Source organism: Haliotis rubra, unplaced genomic scaffold (genome assembly GCF_003918875.1).
Source record: "Haliotis rubra isolate DU_JTF1 unplaced genomic scaffold, ASM391887v1 Scf26, whole genome shotgun sequence".
Taxonomy (NCBI): domain Eukaryota; kingdom Metazoa; phylum Mollusca; class Gastropoda; order Lepetellida; family Haliotidae; genus Haliotis; species Haliotis rubra.
Genome location: NW_025766669.1, coordinates 2346664 through 2365163, shown reverse-complemented (window position 1 = coordinate 2365163; position 18500 = coordinate 2346664). Strand labels below are relative to the sequence as shown.

The following is an 18500-nucleotide window of genomic DNA, read 5'->3' as shown; positions in this document are numbered from 1 at the left end:
AATGAGTGAGTATTATGTTAAGTGCCCACTTTAAATGCTGAAAAGATCACATAAGTGCTCAAACATGTACAAGTTGTATCACAGTTCACTTGAGTATTTTCTGACCGCGTCATACCAAAAGACGTTAAAATATGGTGCTTGTTGGTCCCTGCCTGGCGCTCGGCATAAATTGGTACAACAAGGACTGATCAACAGTAGGACTGAGTGGGGTATTCATGCTTCAGTCAGGTATAATAGTGTCTGAGTGGGGTATTCAGGCTTCAAAAATATCTAGTCCGCCTCATGTCGGGTCAATTTTAGTATATATAATGATTATAACAGTTTACTGGGGTATTTATATTTGGAGGACAGGCTAGATTTTGGCAGGACTGGTAAAAGCCTGCCAGTCCTGTGGACAGGCTAGATTTTCTACATCTTTCCTACACTGATGGTATCTCAGTGGGCTAGCACTATAAAACCATCTTCAGCCTGGGCTAGTACAAGCATGCACATACCGCGATGCATATGAGGAAAATATTCTCAAGCACGACGTTAAACCCAATTCCACCACCACCACCACTTGAGTATTCTACATGCAGCCATTGCAGGGTGTGATTTCGCTATTTACAACCTGCACCGTGCATGTTCAACATGGCTGGTGCTGGTTGCCTTCAGTAACAGGTTGCACCCAGTGCACGTAACAATAAATCAACGTCTTACAGCTGTCATCGTGTGTTTTAATTGGGAAGTAAGTGACTGGAAGTAACAAGACTTGTTACAAACATGAACATTTGTGTACTCATTAATCAGTTAAATTGCACTAATCATATAATTGAGATTAATAAATAAGGTAAGGCCAGACCAATTTTATTTCTTGTTTTACGGATTTTTGTCCTCAGAAAACCTAAAGGCAGGAGGGAAAAAAATAAAAAATAAAAATCACCAGTCAAAGTAATATTCCTTTTAAATACCAAAAGTATTTTATATTTGGCAATTTATGAAGTGTATATGAGTCAAAAAACAATCAAATTTTGTTGTTGTAAGTTAACATTTTTGGCCAATAAAAACATGAAGATTTTGTTGAATCATTCATCGTTATCATCATGAGGTCAACTTCTGCTGAATGAATCCGATACTGAGTGCTTGTTATGAGAATTGATAAACAAGTATTTATCTTACGTTTTAGAACCAATGACAATATTTTGTGGTGCAACCAAAATTTTGGTGGTGCAACCAAAATTTTGATGGTGCAGCCAAACCTACAAGCCAGGTTGCACTTGGTGCAGGTACTGAAAAAAAGACTGAAATCACACCCTACATTGTAAGCAAGTTGTGTTTCACACAATAGCACTGAGTAAATCATATGTTAGACAAGTGTTATTTTCAAATGTGTTTACAAATCCTCAGACTAAAAACATTATAATGTGAAAAATATATAAAAATTAAAGCAGTGGGTTTTTTTAAATATTTTCTTGACCAGACATAAGTAGGATTTTAAAAAATACAAATTGATTTACTGTGTCTGTCAATATATATCAGTTATTTAATATCCTTCCATTAAAACCTGTTAAAAATGTTATCTCATTGTTTTGAATTTTATATCTGACACTTATTCTATGGTTCTGATTTTTTATGTTCATGTTTTACATTAAGCAACTTCTAACAAATATTGGCTTGAACATTAAACATTGCATCTTGTGGTGTTTGTTTTGGTTACAGTTCTGCCAAATTTTATTTAAAACAAAAGTTGGTGTGACCCAAATGAGGTAACAGTATGTTATTATAATCATTTAATATTTGATGTGGTATACGTTTTGAAGGGTATGTCTCCCCAAAACAATGGAATACAGAAGCCATGGTTCCTCTATACTAATTGGTTTAATAATTATATAAGGCCAGACCAATTTTATTTCTTGTTTTACAGATTTTTTTCCTCAGAAAACCTGAAGGCAGGAGGTCAAAAAAAAAATAGAATAAAATGATCAGTCAAAGTAATATTACTTCTAAATACTAAAAGTATTTTACTTTTGGGAACTTATGAAGTGTATATGGGGCAAAAAACAATCTAACAGAAGTTTTCTTGTAAGTTTACATTTTTGGACAATAAAAACATTTTATTATTTTTGTTCTTATTCTTCAAAAAGTACTGTGGATTCGTAAAACAAGAAATACAATTGGTCTGGCCTAAAGTTCATATATCAGGGACATCTAGAGATTGACTAGTGTATTCATTCTGCACAGATGGAAGAGGATATTTTGTATATTTTCACTTATTTGCTGAAATTTATATCATCTGTCGAACACAAATGTCAACTATTCATCACTATTTGCTTAATTTATAATAGATATTGAAGAAACATATCCGTTTTTCAATCTTCCTTAAACATAACATTAAGACATTTACTATACCGTCTTGTCTAAATGATAGATATACTACTGGAAAGAAGCTAAAGAACACCTGATAATATTTCTATAATGTTATGGCAGATTAACTATAGTATTCTTTACTTCTCTTGAGTTGTATATCTATTTGTCATCACAATGAGCTGCCTTGAATCTTTAACCAGTAAATATTAGCTATCTGGACTGCAACACAAATATTTTCAGTAAAATTCTCTCAATATATGCTACATACATAGTCACAACACCCCCTGTACTACTTACCTAACACCATGTTCCATAAGAATACATGACACATGTTATCACAGACAAAGCTTTGGATTTGAGTTAGTATTAAATAAACAAGGTTATGAGTTCTATCATAATGTGTAAATGTCATAAGATGACAAAGACCATCTAAATCCATGCTAACCCTGGTATATATACATTCTTCTCCACGGTGCTTTTCCAAATATACTGATTCTGAAAACAAGGCACCATTGGCAATTTGGTTTTCAGAAAATAGTACAAATTATGTACATTCTCCTTGTTGATACACATCCTTCTGATATGTACACATCTGTCTTTTGTGTTCACATCATTCTGGCGCATACAAACAGTGTATGAAATATTTAAGCTCGTCCAACCTCCCGAGACGCTCTAGATTTCTGACGGACGGTCTAAATTTACAGCTAGCCAGCCGATGGTCTGGTAAATTTTTTTAGATGTTCCATACATCTGAGTAAATCCACCATGTTTGGTCTGGTTAAATCCATTTGGGGCAGGTAACATTTTGAAGTTACCAGCCCTGATGTCTGGCTGAATTTTTTACTTATTTCATACACTGCTATAAATCCTTCTTTTGTGTGCACATCCTTCTGGTATGTAGACATCCTTCTTGTACATACACATCTTTCTTGTGTGTCCACATCCAACTTGCACATGCACATCTTTGAAACACATGAAACTGCTACACTCTGTGATTAGGTACCACGTAAAGAATTAAAGGGAGATAACTCTACACTCATGTGTCACAACTATACAAAGTGTAGGTATATATGTGCTTAAAAATTAATAGGTATGGACATAATAGTAGTAATGGTTAGTTAATTGTCTTACAGATTCACTCAGCAGCATACTTCAAAGTAGAGAAATACGAAACATTTATATTTGATTTCAAATGTGTTGTCTTTTGAAGTATTATAAATTGATACAAAGTCTGTCATGGAAAGATGCCAGAAACAATGATCTGTATCTGCTGCCTGCCAATCTGTGCCATGGCCATGAAAGGTCGTGTTGATGATCTTCTGCTTGAAAGCTGACACACTACCTGCCTACTGACCTGTACCACAGCCAGACGGCATACCACTTAATTTTGTCCTTAGCATCCAATTTATGGCTTGAGTCATGTCAGCATATGCAGCTGGTATGTGTAGAGTAGACTGATATTTCACATAGAATACATGACCATGTGTGCTTACAACCTAAGTGCCAAATTTATTCTTCATTTTTCACTCTTTGCAAGAAACACGTCAATACTGGAATATTGGTGTCCACACAGACGTTGGTAATACATGTTACATACCATCTGCAATACCACTAACTAGTGCTTGGCATCCAGGATACCAGAATGGTATGGCATCCTCTTGGACAGTAGGGACAAGTTGATCTTCTACTTGACCGAGTACCTGCCTGCTGACCTGTAACTTGGACGTGTAGGGCTCAAGTGGTCAACCTGAGACATGTACAGTGAAGAGGGCTGTTGGGAAGAGCTGTAACATATTAAAGAAGCATTAGGACAAATATGGAACATATTGTTTATCAGTGATATTTTTTAAAGAGAAATATCAAATCAGAGTACCAATGGTATGTACCTTCTGTAAGTGGTTGACTTGGAACTTGCAGTGTACAGAGATCCAGGTCCTATGTACCTCTTGGACCAGCTGCTGGAGTACTGTGGCTGGGCTGCATAGCTGGAAGAAGACTGACCCAGGCCTGAATCTACATGTGAGGAAGAGGACAGCCGGGAGTTAGTGGACGAGAAACTGCAGTTACAATGAGACTCTGATCTAGATCGGGAGGATGGAAAATCTCGCTCCTTGTCCAAAGCCATCTGCCTCTTGAGTTCAGCTATGTAGTCCCTGTGCTGTGAGGCTTGTGATGATGTAGACGCAAGGCTGTATGTGTCCCAGCTGCGGTTATGGTAGTCATTGATGTCATGTTGAGACAGGGGGGATCGCATTCTCAGATCATTCAGCTCATCTTCTGAGGCAGCCAATGCACTTCTCTTCCTGAGATCCGTCAAGAAGTGAACATATTTCTCCATAGCATCTACAGCAGAATCAGTGCTGGAAACAGACGGGGACCTTTCATAGCCAGAATAGACAGACCTTAGGAACCTTTCTTCCTTTTTGGACCTCTCATAAAACAGTTGTTCCCACATTCTTTCCAGCTTGAAAGCTTCAATCTCAGCCCTTCTCTTCATTTTCATGATCTCTCTGTTGAGAAACCTGTTTCTGCTGTGTCCCCCAGCCTGAATGTGCCTCACCTCATCCAGACACAGTTTGATGGCCTTCTTGGACTCTTCAAGTTCAACTCTGCTTTGAAGAATGATTTCCTGTGTGATGTTCACCAGTTCCTTGCTTCGAGTGGAGTTTGGCAGTCTGGCCTCAAGTTCCCAAGAGTCTTCTAGGAGGGCTAGCAACTGATCAGTCTGCCCAATAGAGTAGTTCAGTTTAGCCTCAAGGAGTTCAACTGTCAAACAGGATGGCAAGTTGGGGATATGTAAGGCAAGAAGTTCTATTATCTCGATCCGTTCAGAGGCTAGTTTGTTCAGCTCGGTATGAATCTCCATTGTTTCATCATCAGTCATCACAGCCTTTGACGATCTCCTCCTGTCTGCCCACTTGTTGCCATGGAGGTTGCTGATGGTAATCTCCTTGTAGTAATTGTTCACCTTGTCAATGAGACTTCTCCTGAGGTTCTCGGAATAGAGGGAATCGTAGTTTGCTGGAGACACATCATCCTGAACCACCGAGACCGGTGATGCCCTGGGGGTGAGAGTGGAGTCACTCCAGTCATCGCACAGGTCACTGGTTGATGTACCAGCATCTACACGGATTGCTGGAATGCCCCGAGGATTGGCTAGGTCCCTGAGATCAGCTGTAGTGGTACCCACGGCAGTCCGTGCCTTCACATGCTTGCTCAGGTCGGAAGTGCTTGTACTCATGTTTTTCTTTGCTCCGGCTCCAACAAGTTTGTTCACCATAATCGGTTTGTATGTGTTTGTCCATGCATCAAACCTGTAACCGACAAGTTCATTTCATTTGAGTATTGGGACACACCATTGGATACACCTCTCTCTCTCTCTCTCTCTCTCTCTCTCTCTCTCTCTCTCTCTCTCTCTCTCTCTCTCTCTCTCTCTCTCTCTCTCTCTCTCTCTCTATCTATCTATCTATCTATCTATCTATCTATCTATCTATCTATCTATCTATCTATCTCTATCTATCTCTCTATCTATCTCTCTATCTATCTCTCTTAGATTGAGGCATCTAACTACCAGCACAAAATTTAACCCACTCAGCCACTGCACATTCAACAAAATATCAGAGGGGTACATCTGGGTACCAGGAAGAACACCTGTGTGTCTAGCTATAGATTGTCCATTCATACTGGCTCCTCTAAAAATATTTCTTTTTCAAAATTGTAAATGCATTCAGTGCCTGATCCAGGGGTGAGAGGCTTATGTTTTTCACATCCGATGAAATTTTGTATGTGCCGACTGTGATAACACGAGAACATGACTGCAATATTTTGGGTAGGCTATTGGGTGGACTCCACCACCAGCTGAAGTTAGAAATGACCCCTCACTTTTTAAATCCTAGATCCACAACTTCAGTTGTTGAATATGTTGATCCTTCATGAACTTCTCTGAAGCAAAAATGCTGAGAAAGCCTATAGCTCAGTTGGAATTGTGAGGTTAAGTGAAGAATGGATTTACATGTGTTAAAAATATCGCACATATATAGAGATGTGCATGCATGTGTACGTGTGTGGCTGGTTGTACTAGTCTGTACTAGTCTGGACTAATGCTGGTTTCATGTTGCTAGCATGGACATGCCATTCCACAGTTTGTCATAGATACCTTCAGACACAGTATACTGACTTCAAACAAAACAGTCCTTGTGTTATTTGCATTGATCTCAAGCAACAGGGGGAGGTGGGGTAGCCTAATGGTTAAAGCGTTCGCTCGTCACACCGAAGACCCGGGTTCGATTCCCCATATGGGTACAATGTTTGAAGCCCATTTCTGGTGTCCCCTGCCATGATATTGCTGGAATATTGCTAAAAGAGGCGTAAACCTAAACTCACTCACTCACCCAAAAAACAGGCAGGGTAGCAACAAGTACCGTATTTTAACATTTGTTGTTATGATAGGACTGAACCCCCGACATTCAGCTCTTTGAGCAGACACCGTATCCATTACACCATGGAGGCAGTCAGTGGTAGTATTACACTGAAGTGCAGATTCAATCATTTCCAGGCCATTTAGATCAGGAATTACAATTTGCTTATTAAAATTAGAATGTAACACAAATTTCAGAATGTAATAATTGTCAGGATGGTAGTGGTTAAATATATCTTTCATGTACCACCATCACTCACTAAAGCCAATTTTCACAATTTTGATTTAATATTTAACATCACAAGATTGTATATGAATGTCTGTTACACTGTAATAAGAATTAGATTGAGACAATTCTGTTCATCAACAAGGGCATTACACACCCTTAATGTTCTTCATGACATAAAACAATAGTGTTGAATATAGCTATGAACAACAGTGCCTAGCTTGGAATTGTTTTCTGTTTCATTCAAGTTCTCTTGACAGGTATTGAGTGAGTAATTTGTCTTAAAACTCAGTAAGTATATATTTTATGTTAGAGTGAGTTTAGTTTTACACCACATTTAGGCCAGACCAATTTTATTTCTTGTTTTACGGATTTTTGTTCTCAGAAAACCTAAAGGCAGGAGGGAAAAAATATATAACTAAAATCACCAGTCAAACTAATATTCCTTCTAAATATTCAAAGTATGTTACTTTAGGCACTTTATGAAGTGTACATTGGGCAAAAAACAATCTAAAAACAAATTTTCTTGTATGTTTACATTTTTGGCCAATAAAAACATAAGGATTTTATTTTTTGAGTGGGGAAAATAAACTTTTATTTTGTTTCTTATTCTTGAACAAATCTGACAGGAGGATCCATAAAACAAGAAATAAAATTGGTCTGGCCTTAGCAATATTCCAACAATAGAACAGCGGGGTACACAAGAATTGTTATGTGAGAAATCCTTAATCAGGTAAAAGACATTATTGTGACCATTTTGAGTACAACCATGGTGGAATGCAGAGGGTGAAAATCCAAGGATAATATCTGGAGCTAATACAGGATTCGAACACATCACCAGCAGATCCAGGCTGGATCAGACACAGTGCTACATTATACCATTTACACATTCACTGCTCGGGAAGGTGGGGTAGCCTAGTGGTTAAAGTGTTCGCCTGACACACCAAAGAACCAGGTTCAATTCCCCACATGGGTACAAAGTGTGAAGCCCATTTCTGGTGTCCCCAATCGTGATACTGCAGAACATATCACTAAAAGCAGTGTAAAACTAAACTCACTCACTCACATTTACTGCTCAAATCAATACAACCAACCAACCATTCTTATGCACAGAACAAGGCTTCATTGATACTAATGCACTTACTTGACTCTCTCTGTTTGTACGGCTACATGGTCCATTAAAGGCTTAGGAACTTCTGGTTCTATCTTGGGCACAACAGGCTTAGGAACTTCTTCTGGTTCCTTCTTGGGAATGACAGGCTTGGGGACATCATCTCCGTCATATACATGGACAAATTCTGAGAACTTGTCCATGGTCACCTCTCCACACAGCATGTCCAGCATGTCCACATATGACTCCTCGGGATCGTACGGCTGCGCAATGGTCTCTCTCTCTTCCCAAATGTACCGTTCCTCATTAGTTGCAGCAGGAAGTTTGGGACCAACAGTTATCCAAGTTAGAAACCTGTCGACCCTTGGACCTAGCCATCTCCAGCCCTTCTGAAAGTAGAACTGTATAAACCGTGGCCCATGTTCCTTATATCCATTTTCCACCTCATCGCTAAGGGCATGTACAGAGTTGTCTGCTCCTAGTGGGTACGAGTTTCGCCTTGTTCTATGTGTTCTTGCCCTCGAATATTTTGTCTCATCACGGACGTCATCCTGAGATTTCACTTTGCGATTCACCCAGTCATATACTTTACGTCTTACAGTTCTCGAATAATTTTTATCACCACTGTTCATTCTCCGATAATTTCCTTCAGGCAATCCTCTGTTTGACTTTCTCAAGAAATCATGTTTGACCTCAGGTGCTTTGTATAACCTGTCTATAACCGATTTACCTGGCTCTCCCTTCGGACTCTGAGGGGCTTTGTAAGAAGATGACTCCCTACCCAGAGAACTTATAGAGGTGTTTGAAGTTGAATATCTGGATATGTGAAAAGACTCTTGAGATCCAAGACTGCTCAGGGAGTTCCTTACTATCAGACCCTCATCACCTGGAAGACCAGGCTTGACCTGGAGTTTTCTAGATGATTGCATAGGCTTCTGTCTGAGTTCTTGTGCCCTGGTCATCTTGATCTCTGGGTGAGGCCATGTCTTCCTTACTGGACTGGGTGAGTGAGAACGTCCTGAGCTGGATGATTCCAGAAGGGAACCTGGCCTCCCGCGTGAATAGCTGGACATGTTGGAGAGGTGGTAGAAAGGCTTCTGGAAAGTGACTAGCTTGACCTTGGAAATACCTACAAAAACAAAACCAATAATAATGTATGAATATAACTTTTATAGATCTGGAATAGTAGCATTAGCTCAACTTCTCCATATGCACCATACATTCACAACTACTCAACATAGTTGCTCATACTTTTAGATTATTAAACAGTGGAACACCATTGTGTCAGACTTTGATGTATACTCCCCAGGGAGTTGAGATTGATAATACAATGTGCCGTTTGAGATTGACATCCAATGATCGAGGGAAAAACAAAGTGCCTTTGAGCAGCTGAGCTGGATATTGGCACTATACAAATATATATGAATAAATAATAAAATGAAATATTGAACTTTAGGTTGGTTCAGGGTGCCTGCTCCTCCCATATGTAGCAGCCATAAACAAGTCCCTTGCTGGGATTCGAACCACGGACCTTCTCATCTGAAGTCAGACACCTCGTCCACATGACCAAAGAGGTTAACCCCATCGGCAAGCTGACAAGGTGAGGATGTAATCTGTGGGATGACTCAACACCCTGCTATACATATATAGTCATCATTTTGCAGTTGTGCCAAATCTCTAAATACTTGAAGCATGTAGGTTGCTTCAGCTTCAGCTTCAACACAGTGGAGTTTGTATTTAACCTGCTTTTACTACAGCTTATCTGTCCAGCTGGAAAATTGTTGAGTGAGGCATTAAACAGGAACAAAGTTAATCTGTCATACCATAATATTAAAGAAAAAGAATTGGGTTGTCCTAAAGTTGTTTTGAGAAGTATACAACACCCTGGGAGAAAAATTATAGGAAGAAGACATTATTAGGACCTTTCAAATGTCCCGTGTCTTTAACAACCGGAATCACAAATAACTATGAGTGGAGTAAAGTCTGTGCAGCTTCAGAAAACCATTAACACTGTCCAGTGCAGGATATGCTTATGCAGATATGCTTACTGACAGTCTATGAAGGGCATTATGGAATTTGGGAAACAAGTTTCAATAATGTTGATCTGTGTTAATGATGCCTGAAGGTATGCACCATTGCTATAGTCTTGCTGTCACCCATGAAGATCCGGTTAGAATTGATCTTCAGCAACCCATGCTTGTCATAAGAGGTGGGATCGGGATGGTCAGACTCGCTGACTTGGTTGACACATGTCATCATATCCCAATTCCGTAGATTGATGCTCATGCTGTTGATCACTGGATTGTCTGGTCCAGACTCGATTATTTAAAGACTGCTGCGATGATACAGCTGGAATATTGCTGAGTGCAGCATTAAACAACAAACAAACAAACAAATTATACCTGCTGTCATACATGGACATAACATACACTTGTTGTTTATTAAGAGTCACAATCCATGATGTATTTTCAAAGTATTGCAGTGTAATTCTCCCATATATGCCAAAGAGAAAATAAACCTCTTAATGAGCTTTGTATAAAACAGGTGACATTCATGTGGATAAATCCCTGTTTCTTAATATGCTTTAATGTAACTGTGATAGTATGTTGATCCACTGGCTTACACAGCTCACACAAGGATTACAGCACTGGCAGCGTTGACAGAAAAAATGCAAAGAGAATTTATCACTACCATAAATTTCACTTCAAAATCATTTTCTCAAATACACTCCTGACATTGTTTATCTTTGTTTCAAACACACAATAACATAAAAATAGAAGGAATTATATTTTGTTCATCAAACATGGGTTCATTCAAAATATAAAGACTGGAAGCTCTTGATAGGGGTTCAAAATAGTATTTTTTACACTTGTGAGACAATTTTATTACATCTGACCGATATAAATATTCTGGAGTGAGTATCTGGAGTTATATGGAGTTCCCCTTGACTGCACATGCACAATACATGCGTGCCCTTGTTCTTCAAAGAATTTATTGTCTTGTTTGTGTATTGGGACTGGGCAAGGCAGTTGTACAGTGACATGATGACAATATGTAACCAACATTTCAGTCAAAGAATCAAGGAAAGAATTCTGGATGTCAGCTTCTCTATCTAAAAGAGTAGAGTGCTTTTACATAATGGAGTAAAGATATTTTGTCCTTCATAAAGAATTATGCATTCATTGATATCTGCCTTAAGTGTGACGTCTACATGCCATTCAAAGACTAGTCAAAGTATTGTTATACCATTGGTGACCAAATGATTGTTATTTTCATGCGTTCTACAGTATTATGTCAATAACTTATGTAATCTGTGAATTCCTTGGATCTTGGGTTATCACCAGAATATCATCACTTGGTAATTGACTAAATTATGGTGGCGGAAGCTACACTTAATTTTACCTAAATTTGTCAGAATTTTGCTTCCTCAGCCCATAACCATTGAAGTATTAATAAACAAATCAGTACTGCAAAATGATTAAACCATCAACAAACCTGTGTTGTCAAGGACGCCGTTCTCCAATACGACCTTCTGCCACACAGTGTGATAGAGGAAAATGAAAACACACCCACACAGTGAAGCTAGAGTTGGTGAAATCCGTGAAGCAGGGAGGTTAACACAACAGCATCACAACACAAGCACCTGCACCACAGAACAGCCTCTCTAACCACTGAACACGATACACTGTGCAAACACTGAAGTCTTCAGTAGGAAACCAAATTGATTCAAGATGTCTCATGTCTATAGCCTTTAGCAGGAAGAGTAGAAACAACCATTCTTTACTGAAAGTGTGATGTGCGAAGAATCAATACTGTGTACTGTGACAACAATCGACCACGATGTGGGTCCAGAGTCACGGTCAGGCTGGCCAACCTACCTGTCGGGATGCAGACTCTACCTGCAGCGAGTCCAGGCTGGATGTCATGCCTGGCCAGTCACAGTATCATTACTGTCATCAGCCAAGCCGCATGCCATGTCCCATGATCAATAAACTGACAATTAGGAAATCAATAATGTATACTCAATAACTACAGATGAAACCAGTTTGGCAATCTGCTGTAACCCAGTTGACAGTTGACATAACGTGATGTTACACTAAGATGGAGAGAGAGAATCAGAAGTTGGGTCAGTGTCTTTCCTTACATTATATCAGATGTCATTTTGACATGGAAAATTAAAATATAGTATGCATGCAACTTGTCATAAAAGTTTTAATGTAAAATTACACCCACAACTGAGAGAGTCAATGACTCCAGCACCCTAGGTACCCACCCTTTAGACAGTCAATGGCTCCAGAATCCTAGGTACCAACCCTTCAGACAGTCAATGACTCCAACACCCTAGGTACCCACCCTTCAGACAGTCAATGACCCCAGCACCCTGCGTTACCACCCTCCACAGTCAATGGATCCAGCACCCTAGGTACCCACCCTTCAGACAGTCAATGGCTCCAGAATCCTAGGTACCAACCCTTCAGACAGTCAATGACTCCAACACCCTAGGTACCCACCCTTCAGACAGTCAATGGCTCCAGAATCCTAGGTACCAACCCTTCAGACAGTCAATGACTCCAACACCCTAGGTACCCACCCTTCAGACAGTCAATGACCCCAGCACCCTACGTTACCACCCTCCACACAGCCAATGGCTCCAGCACCCTAGGTACCCACCCTTCAGACAGTCAATGGCTCCAGAATCCTAGGTACCAACCCTTCAGACAGTCAATGACTCCAAACACCCTAGGTACCCACCCTTCAGACAGTCAATGACCCCAGCACCCTACGTTACCACCCTCCAGACAGTCAATGGCTCCAGCACCCTAGGTACCCACCCTTCAGACAGTCAATGACTCCAACACCCTAGGTACCCACCCTTCAGACAGTCAATGGCTCCAGCATCCTATGTTACCACCCTCCAGACAGTCAATGGCTCCAGAATCCTAGGTACCCACCCTTCAGACAGTCAATGGCTCCAGTCCTAGGTAACCCTTCAGACTCCATGACTCCAACACCCTAGGTACCCACCCTTCAGACAGTCAATGGCTCCAGAATCTTAGGTACCAACCCTTCAGACAGTCAATGACTCCAACACCCTAGGTACCCACCCTTCAGACAGTCAATGACCCCAGCACCCTACGTTACCACCCTCCAGACAGTCAATGGCTCCAGCACCCTAGGTACCCACCCTTCAGACAGTCAATGGCTCCAGAATCTTAGGTACCAACCTTTCAGACAGTCAATGACTCCAACACCCTAGGTACCCACCCTTCAGACAGTCAATGACCCCAGCACCCTACGTTACCACCCTCCACAGTCAGTCAATGGCTCCAGCACCCTAGGTACCCACCCTTCCAGACAGTCAATGGCTCCAGAATCTTAGGTACCAACCTTTCAGACAGTCAATGACTCCAACACCCTAGGTACCCACCCTTCAGACAGTCAATGACCCCAGCACCCTACGTTACCACCCTCCAGACAGTCAATGGCTCCAGCACCCTAGGTACCCACCCTTCAGACAGTCAATGGCTCCAGAATCCTAGGTACCAACCCTTCAGACAGTCAATGACTCCAGCATCCTATGTTACCACCCTCCACACAGTCAATGGCTCCAGAATCCTAGGAACCAACCCTTCAGACAGTCAATGACTCCAACACCCTAGGTACCCACCCTTCAGACAGTCAATGGCTCCAGAATCTTAGGTACCAACCCTTCAGACAGTCAATGACTCCAACACCCTAGGTACCCACCCTTCAGACAGTCAATGACCCCAGCACCCTACGTTACCACCCTCCACACAGTCAATGGCTCCAGCACCCTAGGTACCCACCCTTCAGACAGTCAATGGCTCCAGAATCTTAGGTACCAACCCTTCAGACAGTCAATGACTCCAACACCCTAGGTACCCACCCTTCAGACAGTCAATGACCCCAGCACCCTACGTTACCACCCTCCACACAGTCAATGGCTCCAGCACCCTAGGTACCCACCCTTCAGACAGTCAATGGCTCCAGAATCCTATGTTACCACCCTCCAGACAGTCAATGACTCCAACACCCTAGGTACCCACCCTTCAGACAGTCAATGGCTCCAGAATCTTAGGTACCAACCCTTCAGACAGTCAATGACTCCAACACCCTAGGTACCCACCCTTCAGACAGTCAATGACCCCAGCACCCTACGTTACCACCCTCCACACAGTCAATGGATCCAGCACCCTAGGTACCCACCCTTCAGACAGTCAATGGCTCCAGAATCCTAGGTACCAACCCTTCAGACAGTCAATGACTCCAACACCCTAGGTACCCACCCTTCAGACAGTCAATGGCTCCAGCATCCTATGTTACCACCCTCCAGACAGTCAATGGCTCCAGAATCCTAGGTACCAACCCTTCAGACAGTCAATGACTCCAACACCCTAGGTACCCACCCTTCAGAGAGTCAATGGCTCCAGAATCCTAGGTATCAACCCTTCAGACAGTCAATGACTCCAACACCCTAGGTACCCACCCTTCAGACAGTCAATGACCCCAGCACCCTATGTTACCACCCTCCACACAGTCAATGACCCCAGCACCCTACGTTACCATCCTCCAGACAGTCAATGACTCCAGCACTCTAGGTACCCACCCTTGAGAGAATCAACAGCCTTAAAAGACTAGGCACCACCCTTGAGACAATCAATGACTCCAGCTCCCTTGCACCCACCCCAGAGACAACCAAATCGTTCCAGCAACCTGACATCCCACCCCCAACCCCCCATGAGACAGTCAATTTCCCCAGCACCCTAGGTACCACCCCTGAGACAGTCAATGCCTATCTGATAGCCACCCACCCCTGAGCCAGTCAGTGCCTCCAGCACCCTGCCACCTACCCCTGAGACTGCCCATCTACCCCTGCCTCTTCTGTTACTCAACACAGCAGCACCATACACCATTACCTGGCAAGCACCAGTACAGGATGTATGTTTAAGTTATGAACCTTCTTTTGACATGGAAACCCTAACACACTAACACTATACTCATACCTCATAAAAGCTATGAATGATTGATCGTTACATTTCCCTAAAGTATCATCTGCTTTATGTTGGTCTTAAACTGCAACAAAACTATATTGTGTTAAGTCAAACCTGTTTTATGTTGTTCTTTAACTGCAACAAAGCCATGTTACTATATTGTCGTGCAGTCAAATCAGGATCTCTTTAATACTGAACATAGAGATTTTTTCTGGGTTACATCTTCTTTTTATTCTCGAGTACAACATAAGTCATAAGCATTGTGACGTCACAGCCAGAGTTAACAGTTACTGTTCAGTTTACCTGATGATGGGGCCAGAACAAGCCCTGAAACGTTGTACTCGAGAATAAAAAGAAGATGTAACCCAGAAAAAATCTCTGTTCATCAAATATCATCTTCTAAAATGCCAATCAAGCATCTACCTCTTTAATACTGTTTATGGTTTGGTTTAGTTTGTTGTTTTACACAGCACTCAGCAACATTCCAGCTATATGGCGGCAGTCTGTAATAATCGAGCCTGACCAGATAATCCAGTGATCAACATCATGAGCATCAATCTACACAATTGGGATAAGATGACATGTGTCAACTAAAGAGCGAGCCTGACCACCCGATCCCGTAAGTCGCCTCTTATGACAAGCATGGGTTACTGAAGATCAATTCTAACCCGGATCTTCACAGATCCTTTAATACTGAAAAAGCTATTATTACAAATGACTTTACAACAGTGAATGGACTACCTATGTACCTGTGATCCTTAATTCAGAAATGTTCCTTGATGATATCACCAGGAATGGTAGTGCCAGGATGAAAGGGGTTCAACATAAACATTTTAATCTACAATTCTCAGACAATGAAATCTACACTGGCAGCTGCTAAATTTACAGAAACAAGCAAGACACATGTACATCATATATATATATATATATATATATCTTGGCATACAAACAATATACTTTTGTGACTTTACTTGTAAAACATAAAGTGCCATGCTTTGTTGGCAGTCACTATAGTGAGTTATTACATGTTTTATAAGTCTTATTGTGTCCTATAGGGGTGCTTCTGAAAATCTTTCCTATCAAACATTGATTTATCTGAGGTTCCACATCAATCAAGCAAGAAATGACGTGCAATTCTGATAAAATCACTTGGTCATTGAGGAAAGGAAATTGCTTTCAGAAAGAAAGCTGTTATTACCGCCTCTGGAGCAAATATGGTTCAATAATCTTGATAACATTTTTGTGTTGTTTTCATGCTTGGAACAAGCCAAGAAAACATTCACATGGGAATTAGGGAGGGTTGAGTAATGAGACGCTGGCAGCGAATTGCAGAATCAGCTGGAACAATTGTTATCAATTTAATATTGACTTAATATTGCAAGTGGGGAATGTTTTACAAAAAATGTTTATTGTTCATCTCAATATTGTTTTTGTTTGATGATTTCTAGAATTATTCTACAATATTACTTACTTGTTTTACAACAATGTCAACCAGATATTAAGTATAATTTTACGCCGCTTTTAGCAATATTCCAGGAATATCATGGCAGGGCACATCAGAAATATGCTTCACACATGTTGGGAATCGAACCCAGGTGTTCAGTGGGACAAGCAGATGATTTAACCATTAGTCTACCAACTGCCCCACATCTCTCAAAGCAATGCTACATATAATCATTATTGATATGCTAAAACATTGGTAATAATATTGTTGCATCCCATAATTTTGTTGATAAACGTTAAATTCAAAGCTTGGTGTCACCAATTGGTTGATACATTGTCGATGTAACAAGAAATTTAACTCACATAACAAATTTTATCACATCTAAAAACAATCTATGCATACATTTTGTCCAAAATAAAGTAGTAAACCTATAAAAGTCATGGCACTAATGCTGCTTTACTCACATGCTTGAAGAAGGTACTGAGACAGTTCAGATACTGGACCTCTGATCTACATCCCTGCTCTCACCTCCAGCCCTCTACATGTGAGCTGGTCTTTTCACAGGACTGATTGCCAGGTTTGCTCATTAATCATAAGCTATGCCATATGTCTCCTCAATGAGCTGGTAGTAAGGTGTCAGCTTTCATTTACTTCTACCCAGCAGTTCAGTACTCTTTCCTAATAATTCCCATAGTTTTGATTCTGTGATTGTTAGCTGATGTCCCAGCTAGCCTGCTTAAGGAGATCAATGGCTAGGACATGACGCTAAAGAACTAACCATATGATTTTTTGGCATCTGCTTGTCACACTGAAGGGCATGAGTGAGTTTTGTTATGGTTTTACGGCGCTTTTAGCAATATTCCCGCAATATCACGATGGGGACACCAGAAATGTGCTTCATATATTGTACCCATGTGCAGAATCGAACCCATGCCTTTTGCATGATGAGCGAACGCTTACACCACTAGGCTACCATACCACCCATGTCAGGCTGAAGACCTTGGTTTGATTCCCCACATGGGTACAATGTCTGAAGCCCATTTCTGGTGTCGCCTGCCATGACATAGCTAGAAGATTGCTTAAAGCAGCGGAAAACCATACTCACTCACTCAATCACTCACTCACTCACCCACCCACCCACTCACTCACTCACTGGTATTCATAGTCCTGGGATTTTGTATGGAGACTGGTCTTTTTTCAAAAGTCATAAGCCTACGTAATAAAATCTAGCAGGAATGTAGTTTTTTTATGGCTGAATTATTTTTTTTAACAGGTCAAGCTTAAAGATCTTTTTGAATCATTTACTGTGACAATATATTCCTCATAATGGAATCCTAGATTGCCAACAAACACACACTCACATAGACATACCACAGTAGGAATACATGTGCTAATTTTATGGCAGTGTAAACAGATCTTACATAATGGAGAGCCATACCTACACCGTAACACATTGCATGGTGAGTATACAGAGAGTTACCTCAGGTATGAATGTACAAATGGCCTTGTTGGTACTACAAGGAAAACCAACCTACAGCTTAGTGTACTTCCACAAGCCTGTATTGTGAGCTGGAGCCCTCATTAATCCCATACTTACACCTGATTTAGCTCTGATTTAGTGGTTCATAGTGAATGGAGAGATGTTAATACTTACTATATACATACACACAGCACTAATAAATCTACTGTCTTATGTGCTTTATTCATTATGCTTCATATGGGTTTGATTGACCTGCTTCATTTCTGCTTTATTCTCCTTGCTTCATAAGTGCTTAAAATCCACTGCGTTCCATATGTGCTTTATTAACTATGCTTCATGTTAACTTTATTAACTATGCTCATGTTAACTTTATTAACTATGCTTCATGTTAACTTTATTAAATATGCTTCATGTTAACTTTATTAAATATGCTTCACATCTGCTTTATTCACTATGTTTCATA

At 40.7% G+C, this 18500-nt stretch overlaps 1 protein-coding gene across 2 annotated transcripts; it reads right to left on the bottom strand.

The window, feature by feature from the left end:
- Positions 1-3154: 3154 nt before the first annotated feature.
- LOC124280078 lies at positions 3155-12214 on the bottom strand. Of its 2 annotated transcripts, none has more exons than XM_046715956.1 (4): positions 11979-12214; positions 8134-9229; positions 4233-5660; positions 3155-4130 (listed from the first exon to the last, which is right to left on the bottom strand). In XM_046715956.1, the coding sequence occupies exons 2-4, from the start codon at positions 9171-9173 to the stop codon at positions 4031-4033; spliced, it is 2568 nt and encodes an 855-aa protein (XP_046571912.1). In that variant the 5' UTR covers positions 9174-9229; positions 11979-12214; the 3' UTR covers positions 3155-4030. The 2 variants fall into 2 exon arrangements, with proteins under 2 accessions (XP_046571912.1, XP_046571911.1); XM_046715955.1 differs by lacking the exon at positions 11979-12214 and adding an exon at positions 11596-11958.
- Between the last annotated feature and the right edge of the window lie 6286 nt (positions 12215-18500).